We start from the raw sequence: 19,996 nt of genomic DNA on the forward strand, positions 1-19,996 counted from the left end.
ACATTTCTTGCATCTTCTCCATCTGTGCCTCCATTGTTTTTCCGAGGACCTGGATCATCTTCACTATCATTATTCTGAATTCTTTTTCTGGAAGGTTGCCTATCTCCACTTAACTTAGTTGTTTTTCTTGGGTTTTATCTTGTCCCTTCATCTGGTACATAGCGCTCTGCCTTTTCATCTTGTGTATCTTTCTGTGAATGTGGTTTTTGTTCCCCAGGCTGCAGGATTGTAGTTCTTCTTGCTTCTGCTGTCTGCCCTGTGGTAGATGAGGCTGTCTAAGAGGCTTGTGCTAGTTTCCTGATGGGACGGACTGGTGGTGGGGAGAGCTGACTGTTTCTCTGTTGGGCAGAGCTCAGTAAAACTTTCATCCTCTTGACTGTTGATGGGTGGGGCTGGGTTCCCTCCCTGTTGTTTGTTTTGCCTGAAGCCACCCAACACTGGAGCCTACCTGGGCTTTTGGTGGGGCTAATGACAGACTCTGGGAGGGCTCACGCCAAGGAGTACTCCCAGAACTTTTGCTGCCAGGGTCCTTGTCCCCATGGTGATCTACAGCACCCCCCTCCTCTGCAGGAGACCCTACAACACTAGCAGGCAGGTCTGGTTCAGTCTCCCCTGGGGTCACTGCTCCTTCCCCTGGGTCCCGATGCACACGCTACTTTGTGTGTGCCCTCCAAGAGTGGAGTCTCTGTTTCCCCCAGTCCTGTCAAAGTCCTGCAGTCAAATCCCACTAGCTTTCAAAGTCTGATTCTCTAGGAATTCCTCGTCCCGTTGCCAGACCCCCAGGTTGGGAAGCCTGACATGGGGCTCAGAACCTTGACTTCAGTTGGTGGACTTCTGTGGTATAAGTGTTCTCCAGTCTGTGAGTCACCCACCCAGCAGTTATGGGATTTGATTTTACTGTGATTGCGCCCCTCCTACCATCTCATTGTGGCTTCTCCTTTGTCTTTGGATGTGGGTTATCTTGGTGAGTTCCAGTGTCTTCCTGTCAGTGATTGTCCAGCAGCTAGTTGTGATTCTGGTGTTCTCACAAGAGGCAGTAAGTGCATGTCCTTCTACTCCGCCATCTTGTTTCAGTTCCCTATTTCGTTTCTTAACAGTGTCTTTTGATGAGCAGAAGTTTTAAATTTTTATGAAGTCTAATTTATTAATTTTTTTCCTTCACAGTTATTGCTTCCTGTGTCCTAAAAATCTTTTGTCTATTTCCAAGTCTTAAAGATATTTTCCTATGTTTTATTGTAAATGTTTTACAGTTTTAGCTTTTACATTTTGGTCTGTGATCCAACTTGAATTAATATTTGTGTGTGATAAGTTCAGTTTTTTTCCATACTGATTTCCACTCATTCTAGCATAATTTGTTTAAAACACTTCTCTTTCCCCATTGGTGTGCCTTGGCATCTTTGTCTAAAAAGCAGATAACCATATAATTGTAGGTGTATTTCTGGGATCCATATCACATTCTATCGAACTATTTGTCAATTCTATGCCAGTACCTCACTGTATCGATTAATGTAGCTTTATGGTACCTCTTAAATGTGTGGTCTTCCAACTTTGTCCTTCTTTTTTTTTAATATTCTAGTTCCTATTTCCATATACAATTTAGAACCAGCTTATAATTTCTGTAAAACAAAGCCTTCTAGGATTGTGATGGGGGTTGTGTTGAATCTATAATCAATTTGAGGAGAATTGATAGCTTAATATTATTTATTCTTCCAGTTTATGAATATGGTGTACCTCTCCCTTTATTTAGGTTTTCTTTGTTTTCCCTGAGCAGTGTTTTACAGCATTTATTCTAGAGGTCTTGCACGTCTTTTGTTAAATTTATGTATAAATATTTTATGCTTTTTAAATTCCATTTTATTAACATTTCTATTTCATTGTTTGCTACTAGTATATTAAAAATACTTTTCTGGGGCTTCCCTGGTGGTGCAGTGGTTGAGAGTCCACCTGCCCATGCAGGGGGACACAGGTTCATGCCCTGGTCCGGGAAGATCCCACATGCTGCAGAGCGGCTAGGCCCATGAGCCATGGCTGCTGAGCCTGCGCGTCCGGAGCCTGTGTGTCCGGAGCCTGTGCTCCGCAATGGGAGAGGCCACAACAGTGAGAGGCCCGCATACCGCAAAAAAAAAAAAAAAAAAAATTCTTTTTTGTTTTTTAACTCTCCCATAATTCGGTATCCTTGCTGAGTCCCCTTATTGGTTCTAGTAGTTGTTATATGCATTCCTTAGGATTGTCCATATAAATAGTCATGTTATCTATGAATGGAGACATTTTTACTTCATTTCCAATCCAAATACCTTTCCTTTCTTTTTCTTGCCTTATTAAAATGACTGGGACTTCCAATACAGTGTTGAAGAGAACTGGTGAGGATGTGTCAGAGATAATCAAAATAGCAATAAATTTCAGTTAGAAGAATTAAAGTAAAAAGATATTATTCCTTCATTTTTATTTAATTCTCAGTCAAGAGGTATAGCTGACTCTATCTACTCTTTTCTTGTATTTATCTACTTTTAAAAAACAAATGTAGCCTGTATGTTCAAGTAGACATTTTGAATCTTTGGGAAACCTTGGGAGGTTATGAAGGTCATTCTGTAATATAGTTTATTGAATGAATCTCCTATGCTTGGATGTTTAGATAGTCTGCAGTATTTTGTGATTACAAATAACGCTGCAGTGGGTAACTTTCTGCATGTGTTTTCTTGAAATTTTGGAGGTGTGTCCTCAGGGTAAATTCCTAGAAGTTCATATACTAGATTGAAAGGTAAATAAATATGTAGTTTTGTAGAGAATGTTAAATTCTACCAGGAGTGCGAAAGAGTGCCAGTTTCCCCATAGCCTTACCAATAGAGTACATATATTGTATTTTGAAGTTTTTCCAATCAGTTGGGTGAGAAAGGATGTCTCAGTGTAGTTTTAATTTGAATTTGTTTTATGATGAGGGAAGGTAAACATTTTTGCATATTTTTAAAGATCATTTAATATCTCTTTTTTAATATTGTCTGCTCACATCTTTTTCCCATTTTCTATAAGATTTTTGGTCTTTTGTTTCCTCAGTTAAAGTTTTTTGTATATTAGGGATATTTATTCTTCATCTGTGAAATGTGTTATGATATTTTCTCCCAGTTTGTCATTTGTCTTTTGACTTTCCTTATGATGTCTTTTGTCATGCACAAGTTTTTAATTTTTATGTAGTCAAATTTGTTGATCTTTTTTTTTTTAACATCTTTATTGGAGTATAATTGCTTTACAACGTTGTGTTAGTTTCTGCTTTATAACAAAGTGAATCAGCTATATATATACATATATCTCCATATCTCTTCCCTCTTGTGTCTCCCTCCCTATCCCACCCCTCTAGGTGGTCACAAAGCACCAAGTTGATCTCCCTGTGCTATGTGGCTGCTTCCCACTAGCTATCGGTTTTACATTTAGTAGTGTATATATGTCCATACCACTCTCTCACTTTGTCCCAGCTTACCCTTCCCCCTCCCTGTGTCCTCAAGTCCATTCTCTAGTAGGTCTGCATCTTTTCCTGTCCTGCCCCTAGGTTCTTCATGACCACTTTTCTTTTTTAGATTCCATATATATGTGTTAGCATACAGTATTTATTTTTCTCTTTCTGACTTACTTCACTCTGTATGACAGACTCTAGGTCCATCCACCTCACTACAGATAACTCAATTTCATTTCTTTTTATGGCTGAGTAATATTCCATTGTATATATGTGCCACATCTTCTTTTGTTGATCTTTTCTTTTATTACATTGGGCCTTTGAGTAATAGTTAGAAGGCCTTTCCCTTCAGACTATAGAATCTGAATGGGTGTAAGAATTCACCCATGTTTTCTTCTAGTATATGTATATTTTCATGTTTTACATGTAAATCTCTGATCCATTGGATTTTATTATTGTATGTAAAATGAGAAGTGGATCTAATCTTATCCTTTTCCAGTGACTATCCAGTTGCCCCCCCCAAATTTTATTTAAAGGTCTGTCTTTGTCCAGTATTTGAGATATTACCTTTATCATATACTAAAGTTCCATATGTACTTGGGTCTATTTGGGGGCTTTCTATTCTGTTCTTTTGTTCTCTTTACCTATTCATGCATCAGTACTACACACTATTTTAAATATAGAAGCTTTGTAAGGATGTTTGAATATCTGTTAGTCTCCTCTCATAGCCCTTTATTTTCATTTTTTCCCTAGCTGTTCTTACATGTTTATATTTCCTTATGAATTTTAGTATTAACTTGTCTAGCTTCATTTTAAAAAAATCTCGGGACTTCAGTCCAGTAACTTAACTACTGCAGTCCAGTAGTTAAGACTCTGTGCTTCTACTGTAGTGGGCGTGGGTTTGATCCCTGGTCAGGGAACTAAGATCCCACATGCTGCATGGTGCGGCAAAAAAACACAAAATGAACAAACAAAAAAAACTCATTGGCATTTTTATTGGGATCACGTTAAATTTATAAGTTTTCTTAGGGGAGAACAAATATCTTAATGATGTTGAGATATCCTAATGAAGAAAAGGGATATTTCTTAATTTGTTCAAGTCTACTTTTGTGCCTTTCATGAATATTTTATAGTATTTTTTATATTAGATTTGAATGTTTTAAAAATTCTTTTATGTACTTTATTGTTGCTGTTATAAATCTTTTTTTACTCATTGTGTTTTCTAACTAGTTATTATTTGTGTATATGAATAGTATTATCTTTGCATTTTAACTTTACAGCCTGCTACCTTGCTGAATTATTTTATTGAGTTAGTTTTATCATAAATTCTCTAGGGTTTCCATGATATACTGTTATATCATCTGTAAATAAAGATAGTTTTGTCTTTTAGTTTCTAATTCTTATTCCTCTAATTGTTTTCTCCTATCTAATTTCATTGGCTAATAGTGCTGGAATAATGGCAAATAACAGTTGAGACAATAGCATCCTTGTTTTGTTTCTGACCTTAAAGTAAATGACTCTTGGGGTTCCCTATTAAGTAATATGCTGGCAGTACGATTGAGGGGTGTGTGTGTGTGTGTGTGTGTGTGTGTAAAATGGAAGTGCCTGTCCATTCCTGTTTTATTTTTTTAAGAATTTTTATTAGGAATGACTGTTGGATTTTATCAAAGGTTTTTCAGCATCTATGGATATAGTCATGATTTTTCTCCTCAGACTCATTAATATTGATGAATGATATTCATTTTCTAATGTTGAATCATTCTTGCATTCTTAGTATAAATTCCATTTCATCATGGCGTATTCTTTTCTTACTGTAGTGTTGGAGTCTGTTAGCTAATGTATCACTTAGAATTTTTGCATCAATGTTCATAAATGATTTCCATCTGTAATTTTTCTTTTTGTATGTATACCATCTTTATTAGGTTTATATATCAATGCTTCATAAAAGATTGTGGATGTTTTCTTTCATTTTCTATGCTCTGAAACAACATATATAGATTTGGGACTATCTGGTTGGCAGACAGTTCTCCAGTCTTCCATAAATTTCTTGCATTTCTGCACACCCGGCAAATTAGGCACTAACTGCCCTTTGTTTCCTACTGTACCAGTTTTGTCCCCTTTGTGTAGTGCAAGATCTCTTCCAGTCTCAAAAGATACAGCATCTCCCTAAAAGTAGTAAATGGCCGGTTTCCATACAGCCCTAGAAGATACAGCTAGTCCTGCCTCTAGAGCAAAAAGCAAACATGCTTATTGCCTAGTATAATAAAGGTAATGTTTCCCTTCTGAATAGAGGACTGGCATGCTTACTGCCCACTGTAAAATATTCAAGTTCCATATCTCAAAATCTCCTGTAATGCAGCCTACTGTGGGCTCAAGTATTATCTGGCCCTTTTTGCATTGTCCTATGGTAACTGGGGCTTAGGAAACTGACCCCCAAATGCTGATATCCTGGCTACTGCTTCTGCTGTCATTAAATAACTGTCTTTCATCTCTGATCCAGGATTCTTGTGTATTCTTCTAGCATCCATGAAATTGTAGCAGTCTAACCTGTTAGCTTGCAAGTAGGGTAAAATTTCACACTCTTTTTACTTCTTGACACTGGTCTTTAAAGTTGTGGTAAAAATTTCCTAGAAACCATTTTGTGAAATAGTTCTTTGGTAACTTTCTCTATTTCTTCTATGGAAATGAGTCCTTAAGCTTTTTATCTTTACTGTTCACTTTAAAATTTGTATGTGAAAATTTTAAATGTAAAATTTTAAAATATGCTCAAAGCTCATTTGCTTGGAGCAAAGGGGTGGGGTCTTTTTTTTTTAATTAATTAATTTTATTTATTTATTTTTGGCTGCACTGGGTCTTCATTGCTTGCTCGCGGGCTTTCCTCTAGTTGCAGCAAGCAGGGGCTACTCTTTGTTGTGATGTGCAGGCCTCTCATTGCAGTGGCCTCTCTTGTTGCGGAGCACGGGCTTTAGGCACGCGCGCTTCCAGAGTTGTGGCACGTGGGCTCAGTAGTTGTGGCTCGCGGGCTCCAGAGCGCAGGCTCAGCAGCTGTGGTACACAGGCCCAGCTGCTCCGCGGCATGTGGGATCTTCCTGGACCAGGGCTCGAACCCACGTCCCCTGCATTGGCAGGTGGGCTCTCAATCACTGCGCCACCAGGGAAGCCCTGGGGTCTCTTGAATACACTTCATTTTTACATTGCTTTTTATTTTCCTCTGAGGTCTCTTTTGCTTATCTTTCATGAAGAACCATTATTGTTATTTTAGTTAACTATAGTGCTTTCTTAGCTTACAGTACATAAGTAGCTAAAGTTATAAAGATGAACGTCCTTTCTGTGTTTTCCTCTAGGTGGTAGTTGTACAGTCATTATAAAGGTGCATGTCCTTTTTGTTTGTTTTTCTACAGGTGGTGGTTGTACAGGCAATTAGTGCTCTCTGTCAGAAATACCCTCGAAAGCACAGCGTCATGATGACTTTCCTCTCCAACATGCTCCGAGATGACGTAGGTGCACTACTTTTTAATCATGTGAAGTTGCTCTCTTAAATTCTTATGCCGTAGTATTTAAAGCAGCTTTCTTTATCATCTCAGTATGCATCTCAAATAGTGTGCCTAATTCTGTTTTCTGTCTTATTACTAGACATGCTATATTGCTTTGGCTTTCCCACTTGGAGGAAAAAAACGCTTTTGTTTTTTTCATAAGGGAAGGGAAATGAAATCTGAATGTTATAGCATGAGCCTTGGAGTATAAGCATTTCTCTAAAAAGTGTCCTCAGAATGAATGGCAGTTTTCTCTTTTGCCAGGGAGGCTTTGAATATAAGCGAGCCATTGTGGACTGCATAATCAGCATTGTGGAAGAGAACCCTGACAGTAAAGAGGCAGGTCTAGCCCACCTTTGTGAATTCATCGAGGACTGTGAACACACTGTTTTGGCTACTAAGATTCTACATTTGTTGGGCAAAGAGGGCCCCAGAACGCCTGTCCCCTCCAAGTATATCCGCTTTATTTTTAATAGGGTGGTACTGGAGAATGAGGCTGTCAGAGCTGGTGAGTCATTGCAACACTAATAATGGTGTAACTGCTGATCTTGTGAAATGCTTATTAACTCAAGGGGGTGGTAATGAAATTGGAAAATGAAGTTGCAACGTCTATTTGATGGTGGAATCTTGGAGCACACTTAAGCCCCAGATGTACAGCTATTTCTTTGTATTCCAATTTCCATCCTGATTTCTGCCTGTATCAGAGACAAATAACCCTTGACTTTCGGTATGACGGAAGATTATGATGGCGTCATCCATTTTTTCCGAGTTATGGCCATAAGTATGAATGTCTGTGAAATTTGTGTGTCTTTCTGCCTCTGTAGTTGTTTTTTTTTTTTTTTTTTTTTTGTGGTACGCGGGCTTCTCACTGTTGTGGCCTCTCCCGTTGCGGAGCACAGGCTCCGGACGCGCAGGCTCAGCGGCCATGGCTCACAGGCCCAGCCGCTCCGCGGCATGCGGGATCCTCCTGGACTGGGGCACGAACCCGTGTCCCCTGCATTGGCAGACGGACTCTCAACCACTGCGCCACCAGGGAAGCCCTCTGTAGTTTTTAAGTGACTTTTTAAACAGGTCTTAGGGTTTTTTTTTACTTCCTCCTCCCCTTAGCATGTGAACTGGTACAAATCTCCCCTGTTAAAACTATAAGCCTTCCTTTGATCCATTGTCTCTCACTAGCTACTGACCATACTCCCCCTGTTATGTAACCTTGTAGGAGCTATTACTAGCTGCCCCTATGAACTTATTCTCCATTTTCTCTTCAACTCACTATAATCTTGCTCTCTCCCTTAAAAACCTTCTGAAGCTATTTTTTTTGGAAATTACTTATAAGCTAGTTGGAAAATCAAGTTAGACACTTTAATGTTCTTACCCTTGTTCACCTCAGTCAATTTGATGTACTGTTGCCTAAACACTTCGTGAAACTCTCTTCCCTTGGTTTCCACAATAGCCTGCATCTTTCCATCACTCCTCAGTCTTATTTATAGAGCTTCTGTTCCATTCCTTAAAACATTAGTTTTCCTTAGGGGTTTGTCTTCTCAGCATACACATTCATTCTGGTGATCATTTCCAGAGCTCTGCTGATATGCTGTGGCATTGCAGTCTCTTTCGTGAACTTGTACGTCTGGCTATCTAAGGCACTTTAAATTCAGCTTGAAATTCAAACTATCCCAAACGGAAATCCTCACCTATATCATCCACTCAGTTGCAAGGCTAGAACCTCACTCCATTGTTTTATAACCCCCATCTATCCTTTGGCAAAGTTCTTTCCATTCTGTCTCCTCAAAATGCATTTCTTCATTGTCTTTTTTCGTAGATTTCCTGAGGGCTGCATTAGGCTCCCATCCATTTCAGTTGCCCAACTAGTCTGACTGCTTGTAGTTTCGCCCATATCCAGTATATTATTCTCCACACTCTGCTACCAAAGTGGTCGTTAGACATAAAATCTCACAAATTTAGAGTAGTACACTCTGCTACAAATACACAGATTCATCCTGTATTTAACACCCGTTAATAATAGCCTTAAGGTTGAACCATAACCGAATTTTGTTTTGTCTCTAGTCTCTCACTTTTCTCCTGCTCTCCAGCACAGGTCTAGTGCTTCAGCCTTGCTCAGCTGTGTCCAGTCCCAGGATCTTGCCACACTTTCTTGTCTGGCCTGAGGGCCTTGGTACTTTTTATTCTCTCTCCCTCGAATGCTCTTTTCCTGCCTTTTCCCTCTGGCTAACTGTATTTGTTCTTCAGACTTTAGCTCAAGTAATAAGTGTCAACTCCTTGTCTGTCTCCTCCTTCTCCAATTGTGACTTACATTCCTTTCTCTACTCACGTAGTACCCTGGTTATAGTCCTACCATGGACTTTCTGTGCTATGTTGTAACTACCTCTTTACTTACCTGTCTTTCCCACTGGAGGACAACTCCTTGATGTCTTCTGTCTTTCTGCTTCCAGCATCTAGCACAACTCCTGACAAAGGTTAAGTAAGCAGTAAACCTCTGCTGATACAGTGACTTTTAATAATAGAGTTTTGGGTTTTGGTTTTTGTTTTTTAATGTGTGGGGCTGGTTGTTTAAGATTAGAGCTTATAAGGAGCTGGACTGGAAGATAGCTCATATAAGGAATACATATGATCCTTTTTCCTCAATGCATGGTGGGTTTTCTTACTCAGAGCTCTCTTGGGCCTGCTGATTTCTATTTATGCTTAAATGGATCAAGGAAATAAGATCAAGAAACTCACAATAAAACAATAAGAGTTTATTCCAACTGAACATGGGGAAACTCCTCTAATTTTTTTTTTTTAATGATTACTGCTTGACTCTGAGAAGCCAATATTCATGTTGTTTTGTTTTATGCTCCATTACAGCTGCTGTGAGTGCTTTGGCTAAATTTGGGGCTCAGAATGAGAATCTTCTCCCAAGTATCCTAGTACTCTTACAAAGGTAATTAAAAGAATGTCTTTTTCTTTTCTTTTTAAAATAAGAATGCCATGTGGCTGAATAGAGAATTCCTCATTGTACCATATCAAAATGCATTGCAGGACCTAAGAGTAGAGCTGATGGAGTCAGGGCAAATGGCATTTTTCTTATTCTTCTGGTAATTTTGCATGTGCTAAGTACATGTAAAATTTGACTTCTAATTTCTCTTGCATGATTTTGAGGAAGTGACTTAAATACATGTGCCTCAATTTGTATAACAGGGGCCAACTTCAAAGAGATTCACTATGTAGAGTTGAAAATACCAGCTTTTCATGGTCTCCTTGACTCTATTTGATGAGGAAAAGACTTGCTTTAGCAAACACTCTGTGATTACATCTTGTAATTGAAGCAGAAAAATTACAAGCCAAAGGCTGGCTGGTTTAAATCAAATAAATTGCCATTTGAGTGATATCAATGCCTGGATTCGGAATGCTTTTTAGTATCCTTGGAAAGTATAATATTACCATTTTTAAATTATATTCGAAGTCTAAGTCTTTACCGGGGTCATGTGGTTGCAGATCCAAGAATAGACTCCAAACTGCTATCTTATGTTATTGTGTCCTTCCTAATTATTTTAATGCCTACTTATGTAGTGCTTCTGATTCATAATGACACCATTTCTTTACCAATTGAGAACAGTACCCGGTATTTGTGGAGATTTTAGGATCCACCGTTGGCTGTTGTTGAGCTCTTCTATAAAGGCAGTATCAGATGGCCTGGATCGTGTCCTTTAGGTATAGTGGTAAAGCTATTGGAAATCATTACGGTGCTGTGACATGTATCTTCTGTATCCCTGGACAGGTGTATGATGGATACTGATGATGAGGTACGGGATAGAGCCACCTTCTATCTGAATGTGCTGCAGCAGAGGCAGATGGCGCTGAATGCTACATATATCTTCAATGGTCAGTGAGAGCCAAGAATGGAGACAAGTACACTTCTGTTCCACAAATGGTGTCTGAGAAGCATATCCATGATGATTTGCATATGAGCTGGCTTCACTAGGCAAAATGCTTGGTTTCTGTCTTTGAATGCACTTCCATTTCTAGGGAGACCTAAAGTATGTAAAAGCCCAAAGAATATTGCTTTTTCCTGGTCCTCCTTGAGCTCCCTCTTGGATGGGTTTACCTTTTTTCCCTTATGCTATCATCGTTTCCATGTGTCTCCGTTGCTTTGTTTTCTGGAAGATACTTCTATTTTGTTGAAAATTCCTATGCTCTGCTCCTATGCTTCCTTGGATGAAATTATAAGAGCCTTTATTTTTTATTATTTAGGTTATAAAATCTGTGGTTATAGTTTTCTTTAGAAAGCTTAGATAAATATTACAAATCTGGGCCTATCTGGGTCCTAGGATTGGCAAGAAGTAGTGCTGAGCGTTTTCTGTTTCATAGGTCTGGCAGTCTCTGTACCAGGGATGGAGAAAGCCTTACACCAGTACACACTGGAGCCTTCAGAAAAGCCCTTTGATATGAAATCTATTCCTCTTGCTATGGCTGCTGTCTTTGAACAGAAAGCAGGTAAGGGTAACACTGTTAGTTTTTCTATGTATAAGTAGTTTTACACCAATAAAATACACTGTTAGCATATTTTCTTTAATATTTCTTTTAATGGTCACTGCTTCTAATCTTACAGAACTAAGATGGATGATACTTTTTTTTTTTTTTTCGGTACGCGGGCCTCTCACTGTTGTGGCCCCTCCCGTTGCGGAGCACAGGCTCCGGACGCGCAGGCCCAGCGGCCATGGCTCACGGGCCCAGCCACTCCGCGGCATGTGGGATCTTCCCGGACCGGGGCATGAACCCGTGTCCCCTGCATCGGTAGGCAGACTCTAAACCACTGCGCCACCAAGGAAGCCCCCTGGATGATTCTTTTTAAATTAGGGTTTTAAAATTTTTTCCCTTGTTTTCTCATGAAAGCAAGAATATGAATTGTGACTCAGATTGAAATTTTTTTTTTTTAATGCTAAGTGTTACAGCGTTTGAAGTTAGTTGTCACCGTGTGTTTCAGAGCAGTAATTGTGCTGTCACCTCTTATTTTTATTTTCCGATACTAGTTAACTTCTTAATTAATTTTTCTGTTGGAGGCTTAAAAAAATAAAGGAACAAAGTGTGTAGTGGTTAGAACCAAAAATGAAAGAGCTTACGCTTTCAACATTTTCAGGTTTTTTTGTTGGTACTATATAAGTAGTTTTTCCTGTTTGAATCACGAGATTTGTTTTATAAACTGTTCCTCCTTTTAAGAGTAATTAAAAAAACATTTCGGTTCATTAAAGCAAATTTTGTATTTTTAGGACTTACTTTATTATTTCATAAAATATGTTCACTAAATACATTTTGAGTGTTCCTCCAAAAAAGATGACAGAGAACCTCCCGGTGTGATTCAGCAATAGCACCTTATGTTTATCTGCTTAACGTTTCTGTCCTCATCTCCTGTCTGCATGTTTGGCTTGATAGTAGGAGGGAAGCTCATTTGATTGCTCATACTTGTCTTTGTAGAAATCACACTGATGGCTACTAAGCCCGAGAAGTTGGCTCCTTCCAGGCAAGACATTTTCCAAGGTATGATGATTTGATGTGTAGAAGCAGTAGCCTAGCACCCGAGGCATTGTAAGTATAATGAAGGCCACTACTTTTGTTCAATTTGATTAATTCTCAGTACGGGAGCTCGTTGTATGGCCGAATATTGATTGTCCTAGCTTACAGTTGCGGGCGCTACCTGGAGTCTGTGGGACTTTGCAATTTCCAGTTGCCAGCTTACGGAGAATGCTTTTCTTACTCTGTATCAGGGAACTCAAATTCTATGAAATTAGGAATTAAGTTTGTCTGTCTGTTTGTTGCTTTTAGTAATTGAGTGTATAAACTCTTACTTAAAAGATTATTTCACTAAAGCTTGGGGACACATTAGTTGAGTGTTCAACTATTAGTAAGACTATGGAAACTTAAAACATTTTAGACACCCAGAGTAATGTCTTCCCTGTCTTCTTACTTTCCTCCTCCTTTTCTTTCCTTTTTTCTTGATAGAACAACTGGCTGTCATTCCTGAGTTTATGAATCTAGGACCCTTGTTCAAGTCTTCTGAGCCTGTTCAACTTACAGAAGCAGAGACAGAATATTTTGTTCGTTGTATCAAGCACATGTTTACCAATCATATTGTGTTCCAGGTGAGATAAGCGCCAGAACTGGCTCCAGTAAGGGGTTTAGTGTTAATCCCCTTTTAGTTTATTTATGATTCTAGTCCCTTTTATAGAGAAGCAAATTTAGCAGCATATCTGGTTTTCTTTCCTAACTCCATAGCCGTAGAGATGTGATGGGTAGCTTTTGATGATTTAAATTTAAAAAGACATAAAACTGAAATGTCTGAAGAAGTTGGACAGCATAAAGGATAACCTGTGGAAGAAATAGTCATCATTTAATATCAGGGTAAAATAAGTGTCATTCCAAGAACTTGGATTTCAGTTTGGTTCTCAGACAGCTATCAGACTTCTACCATCTTGTTTGGTAGAACTCAATCTCAGGAAGGAGGAAAACACTGGTTAATATAAACAAAAAAGACCTCAAGAATAAGGTTATCCTCGTTGCCTCAGGAAAAATCTTACGGGGAGACATGCGTGGTGTTTAGAAAGTATAGAGGGTTCCAGAACTCAGTCGTGGGTTATGGGTGGGAAGGAACAACTTGCTTGCAAACAGTTCTTCTCCTTCATAACTTTCCTATTTGCTGACTTTTCAGTTTGACTGTACCAATACTCTCAATGACCAGCTACTGGAGAAAGTGACAGTGCAGGTGGAACCATCAGATTCCTATGAAGTGCTGTGTTGTATCCCAGTCCCCAGCCTACCTTATAATCAACCAGGAATATGCTACACTCTTGTTCGTTTACCTGATGATGACTCTACAGCAGGTAATAACACACAGAATGGAAGAGATATGATTAAGAGTGCATTACCACTTGAGCTCTTAAATGTCTGGACAGATGTTTGGGGTTCAAGAATTTGTTTCTTTTCCGGAATTAAATGATGGTATATTTATAAAATGAGTTACTGCTTACAGAAATACTAATTTTATAACCAAGTTTCTGAGTAAAATATGCTGGACATTTAATTGTAAAACAGAAACTGGATGTATACAGTGGTAGCCCAAAAAGGAACTCAGACTTTCTGTTGGAATAGTGTCACCACTAGTGAGGGTTCATATGCCTGATGTCTCCTATGAAGGATCATGGCCTACTTCTCCCTGATGTTTCTTTCCAGGTCATCCTAAGGACTTTTTATTTAGTAGATCCATGGCATCATAAAATATATTGTTTTTAAGGGTCCTGTAACACGAGGCAAGTGTCTAAGAGTATGTCTCAGCCTAATGAGTGGCTTAGCCAACATCTGTGTATCCACATTTGAGAAGGGCTTGTAATCTGCTTGACCTGTATGCAGTCTTGGGGGTGGGGGGGGGAGGCCTGTGAAGAACAGCCAATTGCTAGTGCCAGTGGTATTTACAAATTGGGGGTTTGAGATCTTCTAACCTATGAATGTCAAGTATTTGTTGTACTTGATTTCTTTTTCCCATTTTCCCACCTGAGTTCTTTTCTTCCCATAGTCACTGCAGAGTTTTCACAACTGTTACCCAGTTTTCACTGAAATAAGCACACACATTGCACTTACATTTTGAACGATTTTTATTACCAGTACAGGAAAAAACAATTTTTACTACTAATACAGGAAAAAACAATTTTTACTACTAATACAGGAAAAATCAGATAGAAGTTAACAAATATTGGGAAAGTTACAGAGTTACAAGAAATCGTAAAAGCACTAGTAAATAGTTATCCCTGGTCATCATTCATTACATTTGGGGCTTAACCTGTCTTCCGTTAGCCCCTCTCCCAACTCCCTTTTTAGATGTTGGTTCTGGGAGCCCCTGCCCAGTCTTACCTGTGTTGGATGATAGACCAGGCTACTCAACTCTAGCACGAGGTAGATTCAAGTTGGCACCATTGCTGGGTCTGAACCCCAGGTTGTTCCCTCTGGCCCTGGGTGGACCTGCAGTTGCGGCCACCCTGGATCCATAAGCTCCTGGGTAGGAAGGCACTTTCCTATCTGGCCTCCACTATTTCTCCTTCGAGCATTAGGCCATCCAACTTTAACCTTTAATTACCTCCTTTATCCCTTTATGAGGTTTCTCTTATTCCATTCCCTTTTAGCTTCACTTTCTTTCCTGGTCTGTTTCCCTCTGGTTAGATTTGACTTATGTCCACCAGCCAGTAATTAAGCTGGCTGTACTCTTACGTAAATAAAGCTAGTCTTATTTACCCTTATTCTAAACCACTATCTGGGCCCAGTCTTAATGTAGCCCTATGGCTTCTGCCATCATCCTGGGATACACCATACTTCTTCAGTTTTTTCCAGTAGGCACCTCTCCATATTTCAAAATTCTAACCCCATTTTACTTCCCACTAAGTTTCTGTTTTTTAAGGGATGCCATTACTTCGCTACTTAATTTTGGAAGCAAAATGCTGAACTCATTGGTTAAAGAATCAAGCTCTCCCCAATTGAGAATACTAGCTCCTCCCATTTCCCCAGGTTCACTTGGATAACTGATAACTCAGGTGCCTCACACCCCAGGGAGTGGTTCTAACAGAATACAATAAATACAATTTTACAATATCAAAATACATAAAACAACAATATTGAAATTACATAAGTTACATATAGTATAGGAGAAAACAACAACAACAGAAAACACTTCTACTAAGACAGAAAGCATAGGGAGATTTTCTTACCCCTCCTTACTATGGAGTTAATTTCTTTTTAAAGCAGATCTTACAAATTAGCCCAGAGGTTTCAACCTTTGGTCTGCTGGCTATGGACTCTTTTGCTCAATGGTTGTTAGTATTTTGTCTATAAAAATTTGTCATTTGGAGAATTTTCCTTCTTTTCTGTTAAATTCAGAGGGTTTGCTGGTTGGTGTTAAAACTTAGTTATAAACTCTTGTGATTGCATCTTGGAGAAAAGAAATGGAATTCTTCCAATGGAAGTCTCAACACTTGGACTTTTAAAATTTTGTTAGTAGTCGATTTACGTTTTACCTATCATTTACCTGCTTAAAAAAAGACTCCTTTCTATTCTTTAGTCTTTGTTAGAAACTCTAAAATTTTTAATCCATGGCCAATCCAGAGTCTTTGCTGTGCAATGAATAGAAGTGAAATACCAGGGCATAGGTGGTATAAGAGTCTTTTCCACATGCCTTCCTTTCAGCATTTTCCCATTGCAGATATTCTGGATTTTACCAATCACCTGAAGATCTATACAATCAATCACCTCTGCTTGTCTCATCTCAGAAAGTATATTTTCCGTATAGTCACAGAAAAAAATGGAAATTCTATAGATTGTGATTTCCTTCAACTGGAAAACTGTATAGAATAGAAAGTAATGTAGGTTTTGGAGATAGATAAATTCGATTTGAATTCTGACTCTGTTACACACTGAGTGTGTAATCATAGGCAAGTTATTTGATCTCTGTAAACCTTCTAGGATTGTTGTAAGGATAAAATGAAATTAAGTAACGTGATTAGCGTGGTGCCAGACACATAGTAAATACTTAATAGATAGAGGCTATTATTGTTTCAATTCTGAAACTATCCACTTTCTCCTTTTATCCTCTTTAACAATCAAGTCTTTCACAGTTCAAAAGATACCCACCCACCCATATCCTCAGAAAGTTATTCCATCACCTGTTCTTACCTTTTCTGTATCTTTAAACTTTCCCACTCCTCCTTACTTTATAAGTATACAAAAAATCTATGCCATCTGAAAAAATTTACTTTAACTCAACATCAAGATATTACCATAACTCCTTCCCTGAAATCTTGGGCAAATTGTGGAAAGAGTAATCAACATCATAAGTCTCAATTTAGTCCTACTTATCTTCCATCCTCCAACAACTACTCTTTACTGAAAAATTTCTAGAAAAGCCTTCAAGGCAGAATGCTTTCTTAGTGTCCTTTCTCATCCAGCAACGTTCCTTCCTCTGAATGTTTATTACACCAGTAACAACATATATATGCAACATTCTACAAATTTTTCCCCACTTTGGACCTCTGTAATGACTCTACCTTTTTGCTTTATTACTTACTCAGAACCATTCTAATCCCTATATTGCTTTTATTATTGAACTCTTGGTCCTCATTGCACCATTATTTCTCATTTCAACAAATTTAGATAACTCATTTAAATAGCCTTCAATAGAAAATATCCATACTAAGATCAAGTTTAACAGGACATGTATATGAGTTTCTCTTTCTGTTTTTTTTTGTTTTGTTTTTTTTGTTTTTTTTTTTTTGCGGTACGTGGGCCTCTCACTGCTGCGGCCTCTCCTGTCGCGGAGCACAGGCTCCGGACGCGCAGGCTCAGCGGCCATGGCTCACGGGCCCAGCCGCTCCGCGGCACGTGGGATCTTCCCGGACCGGGGCACGAACCCACGTCCCCTGCATTGTTAGGCGGACTCTCAACCACTGCGCCACCAGGGAAGCCCTCTCTTTCTGTTTTTCATTAGGGATGCTGCCTCCCATTTAACAATTCATAACTCTTTCATATTATACATACATACTGCAGTTCTTGCAGTTCTACACTTCCTTAAACCTTTATCTTAATGAGCTACCACAGGATCCTGATGAACTCCAATCTCTTCACTGAATCTGTTGTCTCCATTCCATTATTTGCTATTCAGTATTAGCCATATTAACTCCTGACAATCTGAATTAAATCCACAGCTTCAGTTAAGTAAAATTTATCTGTTTTTTTTACTTTGACGCACCTCCAGCCACTCACTGGGATCCATATTAATGACCCTTGGTGAAACTCTGCATTCTTCCAAGCTAAGCACGTAATCTGAATTTCTACTCAAATGCTAATAAAAAAGCAGGATAGGTTGAACATTACTATTTAGCCACCATTTCCCCTACCTTTATCACTAGAATTTGCATCAGCCTAGCCGTAGAATCCATATTCCTCCAAATCTGACCCGTTAATGAGACTTGCCAAGATTCCAGTTTGAGACCTCATTCGCCTGTTCGTTTGTCTTGCAACCAACCTCCCTTTCCTCAAACACACTGAAATTTCAACATTTCCTCTGTGCTGACTTTGAACCTGTCTTCCTATCCTATTTCATGTTCCCGTTTCACACCATCATCGATAGCTGTCATCTTTATTGCTGCCTTTCTTAAATGATAACATCTCTCCAGAATGCAATATAAACATGGCACATCCACTCACTTCCTGTTTCCCCATCTTGTAGCCTTAGAAAAACTGGTTCACAGTCTGGCCTTTAAATGGATTCAGTATGTGAAAATGTGTGAAATTACTCCTTGACCTACTCTTATTATTCAAAACAACCCCATTCTCTGGCATGTGTCTTCATCTTGGGATGTCAGGAGCACTAATGTTACGAGGACTGCTGCTGACGCTCTCCCTTCAGATTTTGTTTTATGAATTTATCTCTATGTGACCATTTATTCTCTTGAATCTACCCACTTCGACGTAATTGTCTGATAGATTTTTCAGGCAGCCACCCACCAATTTCCCTGTGGTAATTTCTTTTTATATATTTCTCCCATTTCCCTTTATTCCATTAATTGTGATCAACAGGTCGCACTATGCATCCTAACCATTATAGTGTTCCTTAATAATTCCAAGAATGATTTGTATGTATACTGTTGACTTAGTTCCAATTTTATTTTAACCACTTCTTTTCTCTTTTTCCTCTGCTCATTTTCATTGGAAAAACAATGAACGTATAAACACTATATCAGCATCTGTAGGAGGCATATTTTACCAGTGCTAAATACAATTCTTTCAAAATCCAGTTGATTGCACTATACCCCTTTGCTTTGTACTTGGCTGTGCTCTAGCCTCTCCCTCTATAAACATTCTACATTGTCTGTCTTCCCATAAAACAGTGCTTTCCCACAGATATAACAGATAGCACCTGTACTTTCTTTTATTCACTAGTGTACACCTGCTGTCTGGCCTCAATACCACCCCTCCTGCCCCTGAGATCTGCTGACGTCCCCAGATTGGGAGCTCTTGAAGCTGCCTTCCCCTTTTCTGTAGAGCCCCCTTTAACTTCCCTGAGCCCTTCACACATTCATGAGGTTCTTCCCCTCATCCATGCTGCCTGTCCCTTTCTTTTCCCATTGACTCCCCTGACCCATCTCAATACTGGCCTACCACCTTCATGGACACTCGAGAATCCAAGGATCTCTCTCTTTGCAGGCTGGGTGTGGACTGAACGTTGCTCAGCCCATCCTCTGCCTTTTCTCCCACTCTTGTCTTCAAGAGCCTCTCTGCTTTATCTTCAACATCCCATCCTACTTCCCCTACCACCTGTCAGTCACGCCACAGATGCAGTGGTCTTTTCCTTGACATCTGCTCTCTTCTTGACCTGCCCTCATGCTCCCCAGTCTCCAGCTTCTTGGTCTGCAATGTGCTGTAGTGACTCCATATGCTGTCCCCATTCATCCCTGAGCACCGTGTCTTTTCAGGTCCCTCAGGCTTCTGTCTGACCTTCCATCGTTTCGTGTCGTCATGCCCTGCATTGACAGGCTCGTCTCCAACATTTTCCACAGACCACTACCTTTACCAGCTCATCCTCTTCTCACCTCGTCCACCTACCCCATGTTCCAACCTGGCCTTACCCACGCCGTCCTCTCCCTCCTGCATGGGCTTCCTCACGCCCTTGGCCCACTCATGGGTGCACAGCTCCTGGACCCTCGACATCCAACTCCATCCTTTTGGCTCTTTGCTATCACACTCTGTGCAGTGTGTTCCCTGATCCTCTCAACAAACCTCTCCTGCCCTGGTTGCTGGGTGCCATTGCCTCACCTTCCTCACTCTTCTTAGCCATTGGACCTCCTCTTCTCTACTACCTGTTTCAGAATGCTCACCTGATCTTGCCTACGTCCGGGGCCCACCTTCATCATCTCTCCTTATTTCCTTCTCTACTGTATGTATAGCACAGGAACTGTCCTACCTGAGCCATGTGACGTTCTTTAAAGAAGCTGCT

The 19,996-nt window shown here is 39.5% G+C and overlaps 1 protein-coding gene across 1 annotated transcript in view; it reads left to right on the forward strand.

The window, feature by feature from the left end:
- COPG2 (coat protein complex I subunit gamma 2) overlaps window positions 1–19,996 on the forward strand; it is a 116,207-nt gene that overhangs the window by 81,146 nt on the left and 15,065 nt on the right. Inside the window, exons 13-21 of the mRNA XM_027102767.1 lie at window positions 6,057–6,061; window positions 6,816–6,942; window positions 7,243–7,486; window positions 9,835–9,910; window positions 10,748–10,851; window positions 11,338–11,463; window positions 12,442–12,504; window positions 12,967–13,106; window positions 13,673–13,844. Coding sequence (XP_026958568.1) covers window positions 6,057–6,061; window positions 6,816–6,942; window positions 7,243–7,486; window positions 9,835–9,910; window positions 10,748–10,851; window positions 11,338–11,463; window positions 12,442–12,504; window positions 12,967–13,106; window positions 13,673–13,844 — 1,057 coding nt within the window. The remainder of the gene's footprint in view (window positions 1–6,056; window positions 6,062–6,815; window positions 6,943–7,242; window positions 7,487–9,834; window positions 9,911–10,747; window positions 10,852–11,337; window positions 11,464–12,441; window positions 12,505–12,966; window positions 13,107–13,672; window positions 13,845–19,996) is intronic.

The sequence above is a fragment of the Aethalodelphis obliquidens genome, unplaced genomic scaffold, assembly GCF_003676395.1.
Source record: "Aethalodelphis obliquidens isolate GAN/ISIS:26980383/991018 unplaced genomic scaffold, ASM367639v1 scaffold5, whole genome shotgun sequence".
In the NCBI taxonomy this organism is placed as follows: Eukaryota; Metazoa; Chordata; class Mammalia; order Artiodactyla; family Delphinidae; genus Aethalodelphis; species Aethalodelphis obliquidens.